At 48.4% G+C, this 19,705-nt stretch overlaps 6 protein-coding genes across 6 annotated transcripts; 4 read left to right on the forward strand and 2 right to left on the reverse strand.

Annotated features, from left to right (window-relative positions):
* Positions 1–730: 730 nt before the first annotated feature.
* Positions 731–1,751, reverse strand: N7506_009522 (sterol desaturase family protein; the record flags this gene model as incomplete). The annotated part of the gene is made up of 3 exons (XM_056958815.1): positions 731–1,289; positions 1,346–1,431; positions 1,497–1,751. Coding segments are annotated over 3 exons (900 nt in total), but the record flags the coding sequence as incomplete, so codon positions are not given.
* A 601-nt stretch (positions 1,752–2,352) lies between these two features.
* Positions 2,353–4,477, forward strand: N7506_009523 (NCA2 family protein; the record flags this gene model as incomplete). The annotated part of the gene is made up of 4 exons (XM_056958816.1): positions 2,353–2,420; positions 2,487–3,992; positions 4,066–4,191; positions 4,240–4,477. The coding sequence occupies 4 exons, from the start codon at positions 2,353–2,355 to the stop codon at positions 4,475–4,477; spliced, it is 1,938 nt and encodes a 645-aa protein (XP_056808206.1).
* Positions 4,478–5,053: 576 nt separating this feature from the next.
* Positions 5,054–5,784, forward strand: srgA (Rab family GTPase srgA; the record flags this gene model as incomplete). Its single annotated transcript, XM_056958817.1, has 2 exons — positions 5,054–5,083; positions 5,146–5,784. The coding sequence occupies 2 exons, from the start codon at positions 5,054–5,056 to the stop codon at positions 5,782–5,784; spliced, it is 669 nt and encodes a 222-aa protein (XP_056808207.1).
* Positions 5,785–6,250: 466 nt separating this feature from the next.
* N7506_009525 (putative AAA family ATPase) lies at positions 6,251–8,572 on the forward strand (the record flags this gene model as incomplete). Its single annotated transcript, XM_056958818.1, has 3 exons — positions 6,251–7,458; positions 7,725–7,794; positions 7,850–8,572. 3 exons carry the CDS (start codon positions 6,251–6,253, stop codon positions 8,570–8,572), a joined length of 2,001 nt encoding a protein of 666 aa, XP_056808208.1.
* Positions 8,573–9,688: 1,116 nt separating this feature from the next.
* On the forward strand, positions 9,689–9,982 carry N7506_009526 (uncharacterized protein; the record flags this gene model as incomplete). The annotated part of the gene is made up of 1 exon (XM_056958819.1): positions 9,689–9,982. The coding sequence occupies one exon, from the start codon at positions 9,689–9,691 to the stop codon at positions 9,980–9,982; it is 294 nt and encodes a 97-aa protein (XP_056808209.1).
* A 454-nt stretch (positions 9,983–10,436) lies between these two features.
* atrA (protein kinase MEC1) lies at positions 10,437–19,171 on the reverse strand (the record flags this gene model as incomplete). Its single annotated transcript, XM_056958820.1, has 23 exons — positions 10,437–10,628; positions 10,681–10,799; positions 10,850–11,022; positions 11,088–11,210; positions 11,262–11,350; positions 11,411–11,535; positions 11,595–11,792; positions 11,840–12,131; positions 12,180–12,374; positions 12,431–12,530; positions 12,611–12,772; positions 12,826–12,918; positions 12,972–13,069; positions 13,124–13,430; positions 13,481–13,949; positions 14,014–14,554; positions 14,608–16,563; positions 16,688–16,784; positions 16,851–17,003; positions 17,054–17,452; positions 17,506–17,804; positions 17,861–18,525; positions 18,598–19,171. 23 exons carry the CDS (start codon positions 19,169–19,171, stop codon positions 10,437–10,439), a joined length of 7,419 nt encoding a protein of 2,472 aa, XP_056808210.1.
* Between the last annotated feature and the right edge of the window lie 534 nt (positions 19,172–19,705).

The raw sequence follows: 19,705 nt of genomic DNA on the forward strand, positions 1-19,705 counted from the left end.
TAGATTAGCTAAAGATGTCTTAAAGAGTAGTTCATAGGAGGACGTGATTAGCTATCTTATGTGGGTAGTTGCTAATTATTTCTTTTTATTTTTTCAAATTTGATAGTGCCCCAACCCCAGATTGATGCCGATCTGTACTAGGTACCTGTGATTCCTTGCTATAGGGGAGACCTTATTATAAAATAAAACTCTGTATAGATCATGACTGTAGGTAAGAGGAAAGCCATAGGAGGAAGTAAGATCATTATTGATAAATTTTTTGGAGATTGGTTCAAGGTCTGTTTAACATCCGACTAGGTGTAGTGACAAGGAGTATACTGCGTAGGGGTATGTGCCCAAACCGATGCACTGTACTGTAGTGAAGTCTTCATTGAATTGAGCAGCAACCACTTGAGGTGATAAGAGACAATCAGCAATCACCCAGATCCCCACCAGTCCAGGAATAAAAGCATCTTTTTATCTAGACCGTATATGGACAATGAGCTAATCACCCAGGAGCAAGAATCGTAGCAGGCTACAAACAGAGTTTTTCATCAAAAGAGGTTACTATTAAGGTTAAGACGAAGATCCACTGACTGGACTGAATGAACTATTAGATACATTGCTCACACCATCATCAAGATGGAGGAGCAGTTGAATGAAAGCCTCACAAGTTGTTGAAGGTTCAAAAACCAGGAAGCATTCATAAAGGAATTGAAAGAGGGGAAAGCAAACAGCGCCTAGACACAGCTCACTGCGCCTTGGTGCCCTTGGCCTTGTTTTCCCGACGTCGCTTCAGCGCATCTGGAGTGTACTCGGTGTCGAGACAATAGTCCCACCAGCGGAAACTGCTAGAATAATTGCCAATGAACTTCTCATGGTGAAGATCATGGTGATCGGCACCTGCCCAGAAGGGGAGGAAGTGGTGCAAGCTCCATGGGAATTCATATCCGCTGTGGGCGTCAATAGCTTGGAAGAGGCGCAGCACGATCCAGATGTACATGGTGAGGATGTGCAGATCTCCCGTGAAGGCACACCAAAGAATAGGGCAACCGACCGTACCGAAGCCCAGAATCATGACCTCGATCGGAGAAGCATACTCCGCTGCCAGACCGAAAGGAGCCGAGTACTGGTGGTGAATCTTGTGAATGGCCTTGTACAGAGGACCCCAATGCAGAGCCCGGTGAGAAAAGTAGTGCCAGGTATCTTCCATCACAAAGAAAATGGCGATCTGGTAGGCCATGGTCCAGAAGGTGGGGAAGGGGATCGAGGTAGATAGTCCGCAAAACTGTGCCATTGGGTGGAAGAGCCTGTCTTCGTGTTAAAGAGCGTTCGTACAGCCGCGGGAAGGGAAGGTGAAGCTTACCAGATCTGAGGCAGTTCGACAGTGAAATGACTAAGAAGCACAAACTTGGCGCAATCCCATTGCTCCTTCAACGAGGGCATTTTGTTCTGCATTGGGTTAGAAAAGAAGAGACGGGAAGAGAGGGCAGGGTGGAAATTCCCCAAATACTTACACCCTGAATCTTGTAGCGATTGAACAAGCCCCATGTGTCGATGAAAATCCAAGGCAGCGACCGGCCGAAGTAAACCATTTCATGCATCACGAAGGACATGATACCGGTAGCCAAGACATCATTTTGCATCCAGGCGTACCAGGCCGCCCATAACCTCTCCGCGACATTGAGCTCCGCGTTGTACTTTCCGATCTCCTCGAATTGGCCCCAGTAGGTCCCTGAGGACAGCATTGTTGAATTCCTAGGGATAATTAGCGCTGATCAATGGAGAGAATGGGGGAAAAGAAAGACGTACATTGTGTTGGATTCCAAGATGTGTAAGGTGGGAGGAAGTGGAGGAAAAGGGAGGAGAGTGAGGTTTAAGTAAAAGTGGAAGAAAGGGAAAGGAACAGTCCAATCCCGACGTGGCGAGATCCCGTTGATTTCTTATTTTTTTTTTTTTTGGGTTCAGTTCACCCCTGACTTGGAAGAAAAGGTAAGGCCACTGACGAGCCGATCTCCATCCGAGATCACCCCACCTGCAGGAATCATGTAATGCGGATTTTGCCGACTTCTGGTTGGTTTGTCTGCTGGATCTGTTGCCTAGGCCTTTATGCTAACACTTCTGCAATCTCCCAGTATACTCCGTAACACTCTCGTTCTCTGTGGTGTCCTCCGTTCTCTCCATAGTAGCCCAGGGACATCTTACGATCTTTTGAGGTCAAATATGTCGCTTTGAACGGTGATCCCAGTATCTTCTCTACCGTGTAGGTTCAAGTACAGTTTGTACAGTTTGCATAATTTGTATGGTTTGCACTGTTTGCACTGCTTACATCACTTCCATTCTTCAACTCTTCTTGTTTGCATCTGTTTGCATATGACGTCTCAATCTTCCCAGTATCAATGGACTTTCATCAACCCTCTGGCCATGTCGGTCATACAAGAGTGAGTCAAGTTCCCCTTTCTGGTCCAGCAATTGGATATGATTGGTGTCTGATCATCTCACCCAAGAACAATCTGCGGCGTCAATACACAGCTGGACCGTCTGCAGCAACATGTCACCACCCATACGCTGGAGACATCCGAGTCTCGTGAACACATTGGTCAATTGGAAGAGGTCATCCACTCGATCTCGGTGACCTCGAAGACCCAACCCCTCTTGTCTCCAAATCGGTTGGCAGACCTGCTCTCGGATCCCATTTTCGCCAGTCTACAGGCACGACCCAGTATCTCGGGCATTTCGGAGGAGGAGACTGGCGACTATGTATGGCTTGTCACGGCAAAAGCGGCCGCCCAAATCTCAGGTCTTGTCATGAACAGTTTGCTCAATCAAACGCTGGAGTTGAATGAGGAGACCTTTTACTGGACGGAAATGCTGGGCTCTGTCTGGTATAGTGGTCTCTATGCCCTCCAAAAATCACCAGCGCAGCTGTATCAATGGACAAAGGATGCATACCTGGTTCAGAGTGACCAAAGAACTCCATCTCTTGCTGATAGATGGAATCAATTCTATCAAATCGCGAGTAAAAATGCATGGCAGTTCGGAGGCCACTCGGTGCGTTCTCATTTGCTCGCCCCGATTCGATATTGCCGAGCAGAGATGCGACAGAAACGAGATTTATTGTTGGCCAAGAAAGAGCTACATACAAGTAGTTTGGGTCTCCTCATGGAAGGATGGCGCCTTTTTGAGACAGACGACTCGCGGACGAGCAATACGGACCCCGCCCAAAAGCACTGGCATGCCCAAATCCACAAAACAGTGAGTCTCATAGAAGCCGTCTTCCAGCAAATGGAAATCGAACCCAGCACCCGTGAATTTGAACGGGGTGTCTTCACCACCCTCGACATGGATATCAACAGCACCCACCTACAAAAGACCGCGAGTCATGTACAGAAGCCCTTGGAATTGATTGAGCGATTGGTCCGTGTTCTTCGCGAGCAGCTGCCAAATCACACGCGCTCCATGTCGCATTTCGCCGGTCGTCATGGCCGTCCTTCTCGCATTGTCCGCTATTGGTTACCGGTCTCGCTTGCGCTTCTGTCGACAAGTGCATCAACCCGATTCTTGGTCAACCGACAGGATGTAATTATCCAGGGAATCATGGACATTGGCTCCACAACCATCGACTTCTGGGGAAACTGGGTTGTACACCCTATCCGAAAATTGATCGGAACCATCAGACATGACGAGAAAAGCGAAATTGCCATCATGAGCAAGAATAGTTTACTCGCTGATCGGGCCAGCTTAGAAAGAATGGTGGTGGACTTTGTTCGAGATCGTCCTGACCTTCACGAGGGACTGGCCGATACTACCGCCATCGTCAATTCAGTCAAGGAAGGGGACCTTACGCCCGTACTAAAAGCATACGAAAGAGATCTGCGATCGCCACTCGTGGGAACCGTCAAGGGCGATCTCATCCGTGCCCTTTTGATCCAGATTCAAAAGACCAAAGTTGACGTGGAGATTGCTATTAGCGGCATCGATGCCTTGCTAAAGAGCCAGGAGCTTGTATTTGGGTATGTGTTGAAGATGCTCACGCTCTTCACTCAATTTGCCCTTCTCATTTTCGGGTTTGCTAAACTTGATCAGATTTGTCGGATTGACTCCTGGAATTCTTGTCTCCTTGGCAACTATCAGGTGGCTAGGTGGTCTCTTCGGTAACAGACGAGGATCGCAGACTGGCAAACAGCGCCATGAACTCAAGCGTGGATTGAGGTATGACGATCCCAACAGTCTTCCCAAAGCGACACTAATGAGAACCAGGAACGTGGCCCGTATTTTGACATCTTCTGCGGCATCGTCTGATGGGACTGTACCTTACAAGGACTCGGGGCAGTTGATTTGCGAAGCAGAGGCTCTTCTCCAACACGTCAAGGCGATTTCGAACGGCATTCAATACCGAGAATTCCGGGAAGACATCCAAGATCTTCTCAACGTTCAGAATGGAGTGGACAAGCAACTACGAGTGGTCGAAAGGATGAGATGGACGCACTTTCAGTGAGGTCTCTGGTACGTTATTACAGCGATTTCTTGCCACTCAAGCATGAGGTCTTGTGCAGAGCAATGTGACTTAGTTCTGTCTGTGTACTACTTGGTATAGATAATAGAATGAGAGAGTGAAACTCAAGAGAAACTCCAACCTGCAGATATGTACTGAATACATGCAGATACTTGTCTCGCGGTGTAGATCTCGGCTGCCTACCAGGTACTCCCTTGGTACCTCTAGGCTGGCCTCCATTCGGGGGGCGGTGGTTGATTACATAACCCTCCTTACCGCAGTTGCGTACCGTCATCACCTCCACTCCAGCCCATCTACCTCCTTTTCTCATAAAACATCAGAAACTCGGTTCGTGTATGCTAGACTGTGGATCTGCGCTTGAAAACTACAGATCTAATCCACTGCTCTTTCCGTACAACGTACCCCACGACTCACGCTTCTCGAACTTCGCCTCAACCCGAGATCACTGTCAACCCTTTGCTTCCCCGATCTACATCCCAAACCTTACCTTTTAATACATCTCTACTTTACTCAGCCCTGCTTTACTCTGTTGTTCACAGGCTACCGCCATAGAGAACCATGGCAGGCACACGGAATTATGATTTCCTGGTTAGTGTGCCCGAGCAAAAGGACCTTGGGACCAAACCTGCAGTTCGCTGACCTTGCCATAGATCAAACTTTTGTTGATTGGAGACTCGGGTGTGGGAAAATCATGTTGTCTGCTGCGCTTCAGTGAAGACTCATTCACTCCATCATTCATCACGACTATCGGCATTGATTTCAAGATCCGGACGATCGAGCTGGACGGGAAGAGGGTGAAGTTGCAGATCTGGGACACAGCCGGCCAGGAGCGCTTCCGCACCATCACGACAGCATACTACCGAGGTGCTATGGGTATCCTCCTTGTCTATGATGTGACTGATGAACGTTCATTCCAAAGTAAGGATCCCTCCACCCGTGACCGTCACAATAGACCTGACCACCTAGACATCCGGACCTGGTTCTCAAACGTGGAGCAACACGCCAGCGAGGGTGTGCACAAGATTCTCATTGGAAACAAGTGTGATTGGGAAGAGAAAAGAGCGGTCTCTACTGAACAGGGTCAACAACTTGCCGATGAGCTTGGCATTCCATTCCTCGAGGTTTCGGCCAAGAACAACATCAACATTGAGAAGGCGTTCTACAGTCTTGCATCGGATATCAAGAAGGGCATGGACACTTCCAAGACCGAACAATCTGGTACCGGAGGCGTCAGTATAGACCAGCAGGGCTCGGGTCTGAATGGCAACTCTGGGGGGAAGTGCTGTTAGGTGTATCATCATGTCTTCTTTTTCGTTTTTCTTCTTCTTTCCGAACATATTTTATTTCTGTTAACCATTATCATGTGCCAAGATCTGAATGTCCAAGTGTTTTATGAAACATATAAATTGTTGATGGTAGCGAGAGACTTGCGATAATGGCGATAATGGCGATACTGTGATAACTCGGATAGTGTAGCGATAAGTACGGACTCCCGTCATATCAGGCCCCACATTTCTTTTCACATTTCTCTTTTTGAGACCTTCTATACTTTTTTTTTTGGCTTCTCTTCCTTCCATGACTTCATATCCTAGATACCCCCCTTGACCCAAACTTTTAATCGTCTCGTCTTGAAACTGTCCTGGGGCCGACGGACTTGACAGACTCGACGGACTCGACGAACTCGCAAGCTCACTCGCACATCGCCCCTCCCCCACCAAAAACTTCGGAAATCTTCTCTCTTTTCCCGCTTATATCATGTCTGATCGCAGCTTTACCGCTCGACCACTACCGAAGCAACAGGCTCGAAAGGACCTCAGAGATGCCTTTCGCGTTCATCTTTCCTCCTCCTCGCTGGCTGCACTGAGACTCCAAACCGAGGGTATCTGCATTCTGAAGCAAGGCGATGGACCGCCGAGGACTGCGATAGCGTGGTACGCCTCGGAGAACATCCCAGGTACAGTCATGCAAATATCCAAAACCCTCCAGGATTGCTATGAGATCAAAATCGGAGAGAAGGTCGCAGTCACGAGAGCCGATGGTCCCCTGGAAGCCATCCAAAGTGTGACGTTGACAGATTCCTCCGACCCCGAGAAGATCGAAAGATATGGCTCTATATCGGACAGTGACAGACCGCACTGGGAATGGGCCTTGGATGAGAAGCTCCTAAGATGCGGATCCCTAACGACGGGCCTGACCTTTGAGCTAGAGCTTAGGGGCCAGCACCGAAGTTTTAAAGTGGCCAACATCCACTCCCAGAATCCTAGCTCTACCCATACGCTTTTCCAGTTCACCGAAGCTTCGCGCACTTCCCTAGGGCCCGTCATAGAAGAGAAACGAGAAATCGCGTCGGGCATTGAAGTCCAGCCCACCGGTCTTGGGGGGCTATCGCGTCAAATCGACGACATTAATGAGAGCTTGTCTGATTTCAATAATGATCCCCGAAAGCCTGTCATGCCGCAATTCTACGAAAACAGCCGAGGGATCCTGCTCTATGGACCCAAAGGAACGGGCAAAACCAGCCTCTTGAACCAGATTGAAAAAGCTGGCTGGAAACAAACATTCAAAATTGGGACTTCTACCCTGGGTAGGAGCACTGGTGAAGGCGAGCTCAAGCTCCGTAACATTTTCCAAGAGGCTGCCCGCTCCAAACCCAGCGTTATCATTATTGACCAGCTCGAGTTCATTGCACCAAAACGAACCTCAATTGAGTCACAATCACTCGCCTCTGTCTTGTGCGAGAATCTGGACCTCATTAGAAATTCCTCGATTCTGGTCGTGGCCGCGACAAGGCACCCCAATCAAGTTGATGATGCTCTGAGAACGCCTCATCGACTGGGAACAGAAATTGAGCTCCAAGTTCCCACCTCCCACGATCGAGCTGAAATACTACGCGCCATTCGCGGGCCGGTATCGAGTGGTCTCACTGATGAGCTTGTCGATTTGCTGGCCGAGAAAACCCACGGGTACGTTGGGGCTGACCTTTTGCTTTATTGCAACTCGTCTGCCGCAAAGCCCGGCAGCGGCAGCTCTCTGAGCAACCTGTTACAGCCCTCTTTACCGCCCTGTCAGTCAACCCCACGGACAAGGTCTCCGATTGCCCCCGCGACGGTTCTGGCGATGAGAACATGGTCATCCCGTTACATATCCAGGAAGCAGATATATTTACTTCCCTGCAAGAAATCCGACCTACAGCTATGCGTGAGGTTTTTCTAGAGACACCAAAAGTCAGATGGTCAGACATCGGAGGTCAGCATGATATCAAGAAACGTCTCCAACAAGCCGTTGAGCGGCCTTTGAAGGTAAGTACCCGCCAACCTGCTCCGTTCACCGGAGACTAATTTTCGTCTGTCTTAGTATCCCCAACGTATGCGCAGACTCAATGTGAATAGCAAGAAGGGTGTCCTGCTGTATGGGCCTCCAGGTTGCTCCAAAACCCTGACAGTCAAAGCATTGGCTACCGAAGCCGGTCTGAACTTCTTAGCAGTCAAGGGAGCAGAGATCCTCAGCATGTACGTGGGAGAGTCCGAGCGGTCCTTGAGGGAGATATTCCGGAAAGCTCGCGCAGCACGACCTAGTATCATCTTCTTCGATGAGATTGATGCCATTGCCGCACGACGCGGTAGTAGCTCTGGGGGAGTCAATGTCCTTACAACTTTGCTGAACGAGATGGATGGTATTGAGGAGCTTCGAAATGTCCTGGTAATTGCCGCAACCAACAAGCCCGATGTTTTAGACCCGGCCCTCATGCGTCCTGGGCGTTTGGATAACATCCTTTATATTGGACCCCCGGATTTTGAAGCACGCAAAGAGATCATCCGCATATGGGCCAACAAATCCGTGGTGAACCCGGATGTTGATTTAGAGGACCTGGCCTCTCTGACAGAGGGATACTCTGGTGCAGAAATCGTGAGTATCTGCGAAACAGCTGGAGATGCAGCACTTGATGAAGAGGAAGAGACCCAACAGGAGTTGGATGTGCAGTGGAAGCATTTTGAATATGCTCTAGGCCAGGTGCGGCGACAGATCACGGATACTGTCATCCAGGAGTACGAACGATGGAGGGAGGGTCAGAAATAGGTATCGTCACCGCCCAGAGAGGCCTGTGGACGCGGAGGACCAGGACACACAGTATTGTAAATATCACCAAAGCAGATCCATCTCCTTGCATTGGGAGTGAAAACCGAAAGGAGATAGGTTATCATTCACCAAAAATCCACAGCAATTATGTCCGGTACATCGATGACTCGTCGGTTTTGTCGTCATAAGGTCTCAACCCATTCGATCACGTGCTGCCATGTTTACATAAGCCAAAAAAGCTTGGCGCTGCGCGATTCAAGGTGATTACCAAATGCGGTTAGTATCAATGCTTCCCCTTCCATCTTTGATCATGACATCCTCTTCTCCACTCATCTCTTCTTTCACCTTTGACTCATTAAAAATTTATTTTCTTCTCGTTTAGCTCTGTGCACTCTCTCCTTTCACCCCAGGCCTTGACGCACCAGTTGAATCAACATGTCTTCGAGATCGCCTCGACACTCACCACAAATGGAAGACAGAGGACGCTCGCGCTCTGCGCGCCATTCAAGACCCCTCAGTGAACCACGCAGTGCTACTCGAAGTCAGTCTTCTAGGCGGGATAATCGTTCAATAACCCGCTCGCGATCGCATTCTCGGGGCCGAACACGATCTCGCAGTCGCAGCCGAGGTGCCCGTCACTATCATAGCCGGAGTAACAGTCGCTCCCTGAGCCCAAATCCCAGTCCACCCAAAAGTTCCAAGGTTGGTCTTGTCAGATCGGGCTCTGAGAATTGCCCAGAGAGCCCAGCCAAGCCAATAAAAAGCTAACGTCAATTCGCAACCAGATTGTCGTCGAAAAATTGACCAAGAATGTCACTGAAAATCACGTTCGAGAGATCTTCGGGGGCTTTGGAGATATAGAGTATCTCGATGTTCCCATCAACAAAGCCTGTAAGACATACCTTCGCTTACACTCCTTGGGTATCTCTTCTAACTCTCTCTCAGTCATGACAAATCGAGGAACTGCGTACATCCTTTACCACGATCCTGCAGACGCGGAAGCAGCCATTGCTCACATGCACGAGGCCCAACTTGATGGCGCAATCCTGAATGTTTCAATTGTTCTCCCCCGCCGGAAGTTTTCACGTTCACCACCCCCCACATCGACCCGAGGAAATGGTGGTCGCCCCAGATATGGTCGGGGACCGTATGCAGGTCCATCATCCCCACGGAGATATGGTGGTGCACGACCCACCGAGCGCCATGATACATACCGACCCCAATCCCTGTCTCCATCACGATCCCCCGTTCGCTCACGATCATACTCCTCTCGGTCACGCTCACCAGCGCCGCGTCGAGGTCCCTCAAAGACAGAGTCCCGACACCGCAGGCGCCGGAGTCCCAGCTACAGCAGCTACAGCAGCCGTAGCCGAAGCCCCAGACGAAGTCGAGGCCCCCGTCATTAAATGATCACCTTGCGCTCGTACTCAGGGTGGCTGTTTGCTTGGTTTCAGTATGGGGGTTGGGACCCGGTCATGCTCGTCACCTTCATTAGCCCGGATATCTGCAGCGAAGACTCGTTGAGTGCCTCGAAAAATATCATTCATACCCAGCATTATCACAAACCTAGTTGATCATTTTCGACGGACAAGTAATGTCAATCTTTCTTATTTTTTATGATAGGCCCGAAAGAAGAGGGGCCATTTTAAGATACCATATGCCCAATTTAACGCATTCTGTTGGCTAAGTCAAGTCGATGAAGGTACTGATAGATGGATTCGTCTCCCAGCAAAATTCTGATGCCATAAGAAAATCTTTTTCTTTCCTCAATCGTTGAGTTCGCGATGCTCAGTAGACGGGCTAAGCTCTCGTCTTACATAAAACAATAAGCCACTTGATTGGAAGATGCATTCCATACACGAGATCAGAAAAACGAACACCATCCAATATACATCGAAGCCAACTTTCTCTTGTCTGTTGCCTGCACAATAAGCTCGTCCACCTGGCCATCCACAGAGAGTGCGATCGGCTGCTTAGACATGTAGCCACGGAGCTTGTTTCGAACATCCTCCAAAACACCAGCTGGGGTGTCGGGCACATTCACATGAGTACGGCGCTGAATGAGATTGGTCAGAAGTAGTATTGAAATTACACAAATCGGTACTTACCCTTTTTCCAATAAAATCCGTCGTTGGGTCGTGCAAGAATGTCTCGAGGACGGTCATCAGAGCGTCCTCGTTTTGTCGAAGAAGGCTGAGGGTGATCTCGCAGGTTCTCCTGAAGGGGCCTACACCGCAAATTAGCATGAGGACATGTCGAGCGGTTGTCTAAACTGACCATTGTATCCATAAGCACCAAAGGCATCGACCATATTGTGTGTCAATCGGAAAGGCACCACTTCGGGCTTTTCAAATGTTTGGCCTTTGTCAAAGAGGCAATTGAAGTCGACATGTAGGAGTCCACCGGTACCTTCTTCGAAAGAAAGATTCTCGCCATGTCGATCACCTAGGCTATTCCCAAGCAAAAAGTCGCAGATTAGTACCACAAAAAGCTGCCAGAATCATGGTTGACATACCCAAGGACGTATCCAACCATTGACATCACGGCTGAAGATCGAGTATACCTCAATCTTGCCGTAAACCAAGCCTCAGTTTCCGGGAACATCTCAACAAACCATTCATGAAGAACCGGGGGAAGCCTAAACTTATCAGAATGTTCAAGTCACAGACTAGATTGGGATCCAACTTACTTTGCTAGGATCTTGTTCGTAAACAAGGGCAGCTTTGCAAATGACCGATCAGTGCAGATTTCGTTGAGATAGTGTCGAATTTCGTTGTACTATGAGAAAAGTTAGTGAGATAGCCCAGTGAGGACGATGGAACTTAGTTGCTAGCCTACATTTGGGGCGATGCCTCTTTCACGCAGCAGCTTGATGACAATCTCTCGTAATGTACGAAGGTTGTCAACCCATTCAATGAGACCACATTCTTCGTTGAGTGGTGTCACGGCATATGTTTTGATGTCTACCCAGTGTCAGTTTCGTAATTGACACACAGAAGAGGGGGAGTGTTCCATAACTCACACATGCGCCGCTTGCTTGACTCAACGTCCCTCTTCAAGAATCTGTTGATCATATTATTGAATTCCATGAGACGTTGGTCTTTGCGGAGATCATCTTTGGGTTTGCAGAGTGCATTGTAGACCTTGCCGTCAGACCCCCGCAAGCTGATTTTGCGTGGCTTCTGAAGTGAATTCAGAATCTGGGCTTCATCAAGAACCGCTGGTCTTCATTAGCTCTGTTCAAACTTCTGGGGCTGGCTGATGTACCTTCGATGGTTGTTGGGTCTCGAGGAAAGGCCCTAAACCCTTTGATGTATTCAATGTTCTGACTAGCGGGGAGACTTGGGATCAACATCGCCTGGAAAGGAACCACCAGTCGGCACGGCGCGACCTTGTGGTTGAAACCCAAGTGACGACCAAGTTGGACTTTCGAGGCCTTGTCTTCTACGGTAGCAAGACATAGCTGAAGTAGTTCTTCTGAGATTTTAGTCCCTTGAGAGATCATCCGGCGAATCTCTGCTGCTGTTGCAGATCCTCCCTTGGACTTGTTGCCATAATCCTAATCCAATTAGCGTTTTGCATTTCCCTCTGGCTCAATGGCACCAACCACAATTTTCTGCAGGCAAGTGAAACCCCTGGATGCACGATCTTTGTTAGAGGACTTGACGACAGCAAGGACTGTCCAAAGGCCTTGCTGTGGAAAACTATGAACCGCTTTGGCTACGATGCGCGTCAAGAGGTCATAGACTGTGGTGTTGGGGTGACAGATTCGTGCAACCACCTGGGGCAGGATCGTGAACAACTATGATCGTTAGCCATGTAAACATGCCCGAGCAATCGGAGCTCTCTTTGACTCACCAAAGCCGATTGGAGTCGCTTGTCAATAAATTTCTTAAGTTGCAAGTGCATCTCATCAAGGCTCTTCTGTCTTTGCGCTTTTGTGTGTTTTTGGAATTCTCTGGGTTATGGCAAAGTAATCATTAGTTTCCTCTGAAACGACTAAGAATAGAAGGATGAGTTCAATGGGAAGGCTCTCACTCGTTATCACCTCTCTTTGGGTCGATGGGCTGTTCAACAATAGAGGCATGCTCAAGCCAAAGAGTCAGAAGCTTGGGCAACGTCTGGAAGACATATTTGGTTCCGTAAGTGAGTGAACGGAGATAGTTGTCAATAACAAGCTTTGTGGCTTCTCCACTCAGGCTAGAGTCTCAGGGTTAGTTAAAACTCAAGTAGGGAAATATTGCAAAACTGACTATATCTGGGCTTCCTTTCCCAAAGGTTTGGCTTTTTCAGACTCCAAAATTTTGTTGTAATGCTTGCCCAGGTAGTAGTGCGCCCTCTCCCACCTGGTATGAATTAGTATTCAAGCATGACTTGAAAGTGTCATAATTTTACTTACTTGGGATACAGCTTGATGGCTTCTCGGTATCTCTGGACAATGGCCTGTGAGTGCGTTTGGCCAGCTCTATCCGTCCACTTGGCTAGCATCAAATGCGCCTGTGCGAGTTAGCATCTAGCCACGATGTAGCATTGCCCGTGCGTTGAACTTACAAGAGCAGTGGACTCATTCTGATGCTGCCCACGGCCTGAGAGGAATGACATGGCTTCAAGATCAACTGAAGAGGATGTGGTTGGGGCGGTTTCATTGGCGGAGATTGCTCCCTCAAGGGTTTGAATTGCTTTCCGATGATGTCCATCCTTCCATAGGAGCCGTGCGTGTTCAATCGTAGCAGACCTGTCTTTCAACCGCGCAGCGTTCAGCATTGAATGGTATGCCTGGCTACTAAAGTTGCCTTTCCTTGAAAGACGAGCACTAGTGAGCCATGCAGCTGATATATCGGAATTCGCAAATTCACCCCTGCATCGCATGTTTTAGCAGTTTCCCTATCATCTAGGCGAAGTACTCACGCTAGCTCCATTGTGGCTCTCCTTAGTCCCAGAAGATATTGCTTGTCGGTGAGATAACCCCCCAAAACATCCAATCGCCGGTCCAGGGTACCGAGCAGGCTCGGGTGCGAGGAAACCGACCCTGCCTTTGCGATTGACTCAACTTCAGACAAGGCATGTAAACGAAGCATGTCATCATGGCACGATTGAAGTGATGCCGCGGAGTTTGTGGTCAGAGATCGGGCGACGCTTAGTCTAAGTTCGTTGATTTTTTGTGTGAATCGCCCCATTTCCTTGCGGCGTAGAGCGTCGAGAGCTGACCCTATGCCGACATTGAACTCTTCGGTGCCTTGCCGAGCACAAAGATCAAGGTAGCCCTCGAGCTTGTCCCATCTACTCATAATCCATGACGATTCAACCGCGTATGGAAGGAAGCGTGAAGCTGATGATTCATTCTCCTTGAGAACCTCAAACCGGGTGAGAATAGCATCTAAGACACAGTGAGTTTAGCAAGAGTGGAATGAAGGCTTCAAGCGATTCCCGATAAATCTCACCTTGTTGGCCAGATTCTTTGAGGCAAGTGACGAGATTCCATTGCGCATCAATGTTGTCAGGCTCTTTTTCGAGTTGCAACTCATACCAACTCTGCGCAGTGGCCCATCTCCCTGCTTTGCGATGCTCAAGGATCTGTTGGTCAATATCCAATGCGGACAGATGGCTTGAAATTCCTTCAATGCCATCAGGCTCATCAATTTGACTGTAGATATCTTGCAATCTTTGATACAAGGGCTCGAGGCCGGTTCGTCCTTCTGCTTCTGTGTGAGCCCTAGACTTTCGGATGTACTGTTCCCAATGGAAAAGCGCTTTTGAGAATGATTTGCATTCAACAGCCCGTTTAGAGATAACCTCGGGCGGGATTGAAGAGAGCAGGTTCTCGACCGACTTGATCTGTGAAGAGTATTTATCAATTAGAGCGTCACGGCTGAGATCTTTGTATGATCGACTTGAATGGTTGGAGTTGTGGTTCAGACTATTGAGGTGCTTCTTCTTGCCTTGAAGCCACCTGGATAAGTAGTCTAGAACTTCGAAAACGCTCTGAGCAAGCCATGGTTAGTATCTATTTTCGCGACTACAAGAGGACATCTCACCTGGCTGCTGCTTATGATTGTCTCGCGAGCGTTGTTGTTCATCTCGGTAACCGGGTGCGAAAGGACACTCATCAGCTCGTTCTGCATGTCATCTTGCTCTTGCTTGGTCCCTCCCACAATGCGATTCAGCACTGCAAATGGTAAAAGGAACGAGGAAATGGAAATGTCCTGGCCCTTCACAACACGACTCGATATCGAGAACACCATTTTGGCATTGTCTCCATTGCCAGTTTGCAAAAGATCCTGTACTAGTGTGCGGAGCCATTCACTGTGTGTCAACTTGGGAGAAAACAGCGGATATTTGACATCAGAATGATTAGTCACAACAGTGACAGTATACGTGGACGTAAGAAATGGGGTAAGAGTGTTTCGGACGCTTTCCGGAAGCTCTATCCAGCGTTGGTATTTTTCATCCCCCTGCATATCGCGAGAGCGTTGTGTCAAGAGAGCATTGAGTTTGCAGAATTTGAGCAAGCCTTGCATTGCCCATGCTAGAAACCCCTGAGCCCGGGTATTGGAAGCAGACAGAAATGCTTCAACCAACACGTGCTGTAGGAAGAATAGGATGAACGCAACTGTCTCTTCCATCCTGTCAAAGTTGGACAAAACAAGTATGTCTTTTTTCTCTTTGATCGTCTCAACCCGATTTGGATCAAGGCAGCCAACAAGTCCGAGACACCTAGCTGAAAGCAAAGTAATATTATCGGAGATGGTGCTGAATTTCACACAGCAATCTAGCAACGATCTCGTCAACTGCGCAATAACAGGATCCGGCTGTTCACTCAGAACAGAGTCGTGGAGGAATTCCTCATTCGCCGACAGGAAAGGAGTTAGTTCCATCAGAGCTTGCTCGACAACAGTGGAGTTTTCGCTTTGACATCGACGTATCAAAGCCAAAAATTGGCTTCGTACGTCCATTTGCGCCCTGAGATCATTGATTTTGGCTTCAAATGGGGCCAGCTCGGGAATCGACGCAAGTGAAGGCATGGTGTTGAAAGTATCTCGCACGAGACTGGAGTGATTTGTCAAGATGTAGTCGATGAGTTCAAAGGCGCGACTTCTGCTTTCTCCAGTCATAATACCCCAATACCGGATCACAATCGCTAGTGTTTGGTCGATGATGGGCTCAAGGTCCTCTTCACTAAGGGAACTGATCAATGTCTTCCAAGCAGAAAATGCATAGTCGCATAGTTCCTCAATATCCAATGCAGATCGAAGACAAGCACACACTTGAGGCAATGCACTGCTGACATGGCCTTGCGCGATGTTGATCATCTCTTCGATGGCTTTGATGTTTCTCCGTTTTTCTGCTAGCGTCTGTCTCACCTGGAAGTCGTTGATGGCATTTGCAAACTGTGTGATTATCCCGAGGACGTGCTCCTCGATAAAGTGACTCAGATCCGCTTTTTTTGATGAGCCTCCGTGTACGATTTTCCGCGGAACAAACGTGGCTAATCGGTGGAGGGCTTGGTTGAATCTCTCTTTCTTTTGCTCGCCTGCATCGCCAAGACTCTTCAGCAAGTCACAAGCAATCAGGATCGGCTCTATTCTGACCAACTCTGCCAGAGATCGACCCTTGAAAGCAGGATCAATTTCTGCTAGTAGAGACATGATCATGGCCTCGGGGTTATCTGATTCTTGGGACAAGAGGAAAGCGAGAATTGCAGCCAGGTTGTTCTTTTCTGAGCAGACATCAAAGGCAGACTCGCCTTCATTGCGACTAGCCCCGATTCTGCAAATGATATCTCGCTTTCGTGTCAGCACCAAGTAAGGCAGCACGTGGATTTCGGTTAGTCGGAGGAAACCATCAACTTTCATGCCAAGCAAATCGCACAATTGCTCAGCCATGTAAGGACGAGATTGAAGGTTCTTGACGACTGTTACCGACAAAGTTCTCCAGTAAGGTCGAAACAAGCCAGCAGGGGTCAAAGAAAAGTGTTGCGCGAGTTTAGATAGCTAAGCTGAGTGTCAGTCACCTCGTCTTTTCATTGATCATTTCGTGTTGCCCAATTCTTCTTCATCTTTTTTTTTTTTTTTTTTTGTAGAGGGAAAGTAAAGCAACAGATTCATAGACACTCACTTCGTTGTAAGCGACTGCACAGACATACGGGTTTGGATGACCGAGGTACTCCAGCAGCCGCAAAAGGATAATGTTCTTCTCTTCATCTTCCGAAACTCTAGGTGTTTCCTCGTGTGAGATATGGAGCCCAGAAGAGGGCAGTTGGTGGGGATTGGAAGCTTACATTGCCAAACCACAAAGTGTCATGATACAAGCTTCCTGCAAAGGGGTGTCATCCTTGCCGGAGAGATTCCTAAGCCATTCGAGTACTGTAACAAAATTTGCCCGACGGATTTCTATAGGCAAGTTTGGCCTCACAAAAGCCACCACTGAGTGTCTAGAGAAAAGGTCAATATCAACAGCTGACGATAGATCCAGGTCACGCACGCAGTTGCAATACGCAGTTCTCTGATTGAGCTGCGGAGAGAATGCAGACAAAATTCACCAGAAGCTGAGGTTGAGATGTGCATTTGGTTTGAATGGGGAGCGTGCGTCAAAATCCTCCTCAGTGCCACCATAGCGGAAATCCGTGGACCAGGAATGCGTGTCAGTCTCGGTAGAATGGAATTGAACAATGACCAGATATCCTCGAAATCAGGTGGGTCTCCATGAGCAAAGCGATCATCAGTAGGCTGTTCAGCATCACATGTTTGACAAGTGAACGTGTCGCGTATGATGACTTCAGATGAATGTTTCGAAAGTATCCCTGCTGCAGCACATGCCATCTTGCCCAGAGTATCCAGTACTTCATTTTTCTGGGGCTCCGAAAGGCTCTCATATGATTTCCTTTGAGATGAATCAGCAACGCATTCCACAAGACCCATTTTCTGAATACTTACTGAACAGAAGTGCATAGTTCTGCCATCGTCCCACCTGAGTCAGATTGAATGATAGAAGACACTCTGCCTACAAGCAGCTTGAGCACATCGTGATCGATAGGTTCATTTGGGGAACCAGGAAGACATAATCTTTTCGAAGCTCTGATCTCCCCCTGCGGATCGATGCGGTGGAGTAAAGCGGACTTCTGAAGTATAACCTTCGATTCTCCTAGATGCTCCACTGGCTGTTCTCTGGGGGACTCCGGCGTTAGCAGCAGGGTATCATCCGAGAGGAGAGTATGTAGATTCTGAAGAGATGTCTGGTCCATTGTCAGCTCGACAGATAGCATGCGCTGGGATTCACACGTCTGCTTACCTGGAAACACAGCTCGAGAGATTGAAAGATGGAATGACCGTCCTTGATCTCGGTCAAAGTTGGATGTAAAATTTCTCTCAAATGTGGCACCAATGAGTTAGAACTTTTGGCAATCTGTGATAAATCATCTAGGAAACGACTCAACATGGCTTGGACAGAGGGCAATTGATCGATACAGTCAACACCCAGGAATCCACACAGACACTGTGACCATGTAGAGATCAAGCTCATGTTCGAAAGAAGACCGGAAAAGGTCGACTCCGGTGCGCTGCAACGGTGCAAGTGTGCCAAATATTGTAGACACACACTTTCATCCTCAGGCATTAGTTGGATTCTCGTCATCTGCAACCATTCGACAATGACTTTCCGGAGGCGGTTGAATCCATTCAACATCCAGGAAAAGTTCTGGCGAACTATGAAGTCCTGGTGTTTGGCACGGGGTTTCATCGCACCCCTTGGATTGAATGCGTCCAGTAATCTACATGTTAACGAAGATGCCTGCAAGAATCCCCCAATGGCGGTCTTCTGCATTAGTATCCCGGGAGAGATGCCAAGGTGCTCAACGTCTTGGGCAAGCGATCCATCCGCTGCGGGTAGTGACAGGCTCTTGAATCGTGCATCTCGAGGATTGTTGTTCTGCAAAGATTCAAGCGAGAGAAGCATGTCTTTTGAGAGAGAGAAAAAAGAGAGAGACATTAGTTCCACGTTCTTGGTCTAGCGGGGAGTGCCGGACAAACCTGACGTGCAAGCGCGCAGAAAAGCGGAGACAGCATAGCTTGCGGGCAAGGGACGAGCCTGCCTTAGCTGGATATAAGCTAGATTTGCCCAAATCAGCTGTATTTTTTCTCGCACATTCTCGGTGGTCCAGATGTTAGCAAGTCGGATCAGTCGTAGGATCAGCCATGTGTACAGAGGAGCATGCACATCCTCGGCAAATATGGATGGATCAGAGGGTTCCCACAGGGCCTGTGGGGCTTTCTCGATACTGGCACGGATGATATCCAAGCAGTCAAGGACTTGGCCTTCCAGGTCGGAGTCTGGGGCGCTGGCGTTGGGGCTAATCTCTAAACCAGCCTTGAGAACAATGCAGATGAGTTTGTTGACGTCGGTAACATCCTCTTCGACGCGTATTTGACTATGCGTCTCGCCGAGAAGTTCCTGGCGTAGTTGTGCAAAAGTTTCGCGGCTGATGTTTGATTCATGCCCTTGGGTTGCCAGACGCGGCGCGAGGTGCGTGGCAAGGATTGACGAGGCCGGTTCTCTCCAACCTTTAGGCATCATGGGCGGTTCATGCTCTCCATCGATTGCCATCTGAGTCTCACATGGTCATATGATGACCGTCTTATACTCGAGCTCTGGTTGTCAAGATGTTAGGCTAGAGAATTGGAGGTGCCGATAGATACGCGGAGCAAAGTTGATATGTCACTTGACACCTCAGGCACATTTTGCTCGAAGCCAATGTTTTGTGTGGGGATGTAATTATTTACGATTGGATTTTGGATATAAAATGTACAATATGTATTGATAAATGTATCTGTGTGTAGATCCATGGATATTCAGAGCCTTGGAGGTTACTCATATTCATGGATATATGTTCGCAGGGCTATAATGAGAAATATCCGTAGTCTGTCCCTTTTATTCTACTTCAACTGAGGGATTTTGATACATAAAATACTCAATAGAGCTCAATTCTGCTTTCTGATTCACATCACACCGTTGAATCCATATTATGTCTGCCATTGAAAAGCTCACTGTAGTGGAAATTGCTAACTTTCTATAGTCTAGAGTCCATAAATGTTTAGTGTACCGTATATGAATGGAACAATAGCAGACCTCATAATACAA

Source organism: Penicillium brevicompactum (assembly GCF_028827555.1).
Source record: "Penicillium brevicompactum strain IBT 35665 chromosome Unknown utg000006l_segment0_segment0, whole genome shotgun sequence".
Taxonomy (NCBI): domain Eukaryota; kingdom Fungi; phylum Ascomycota; class Eurotiomycetes; order Eurotiales; family Aspergillaceae; genus Penicillium; species Penicillium brevicompactum.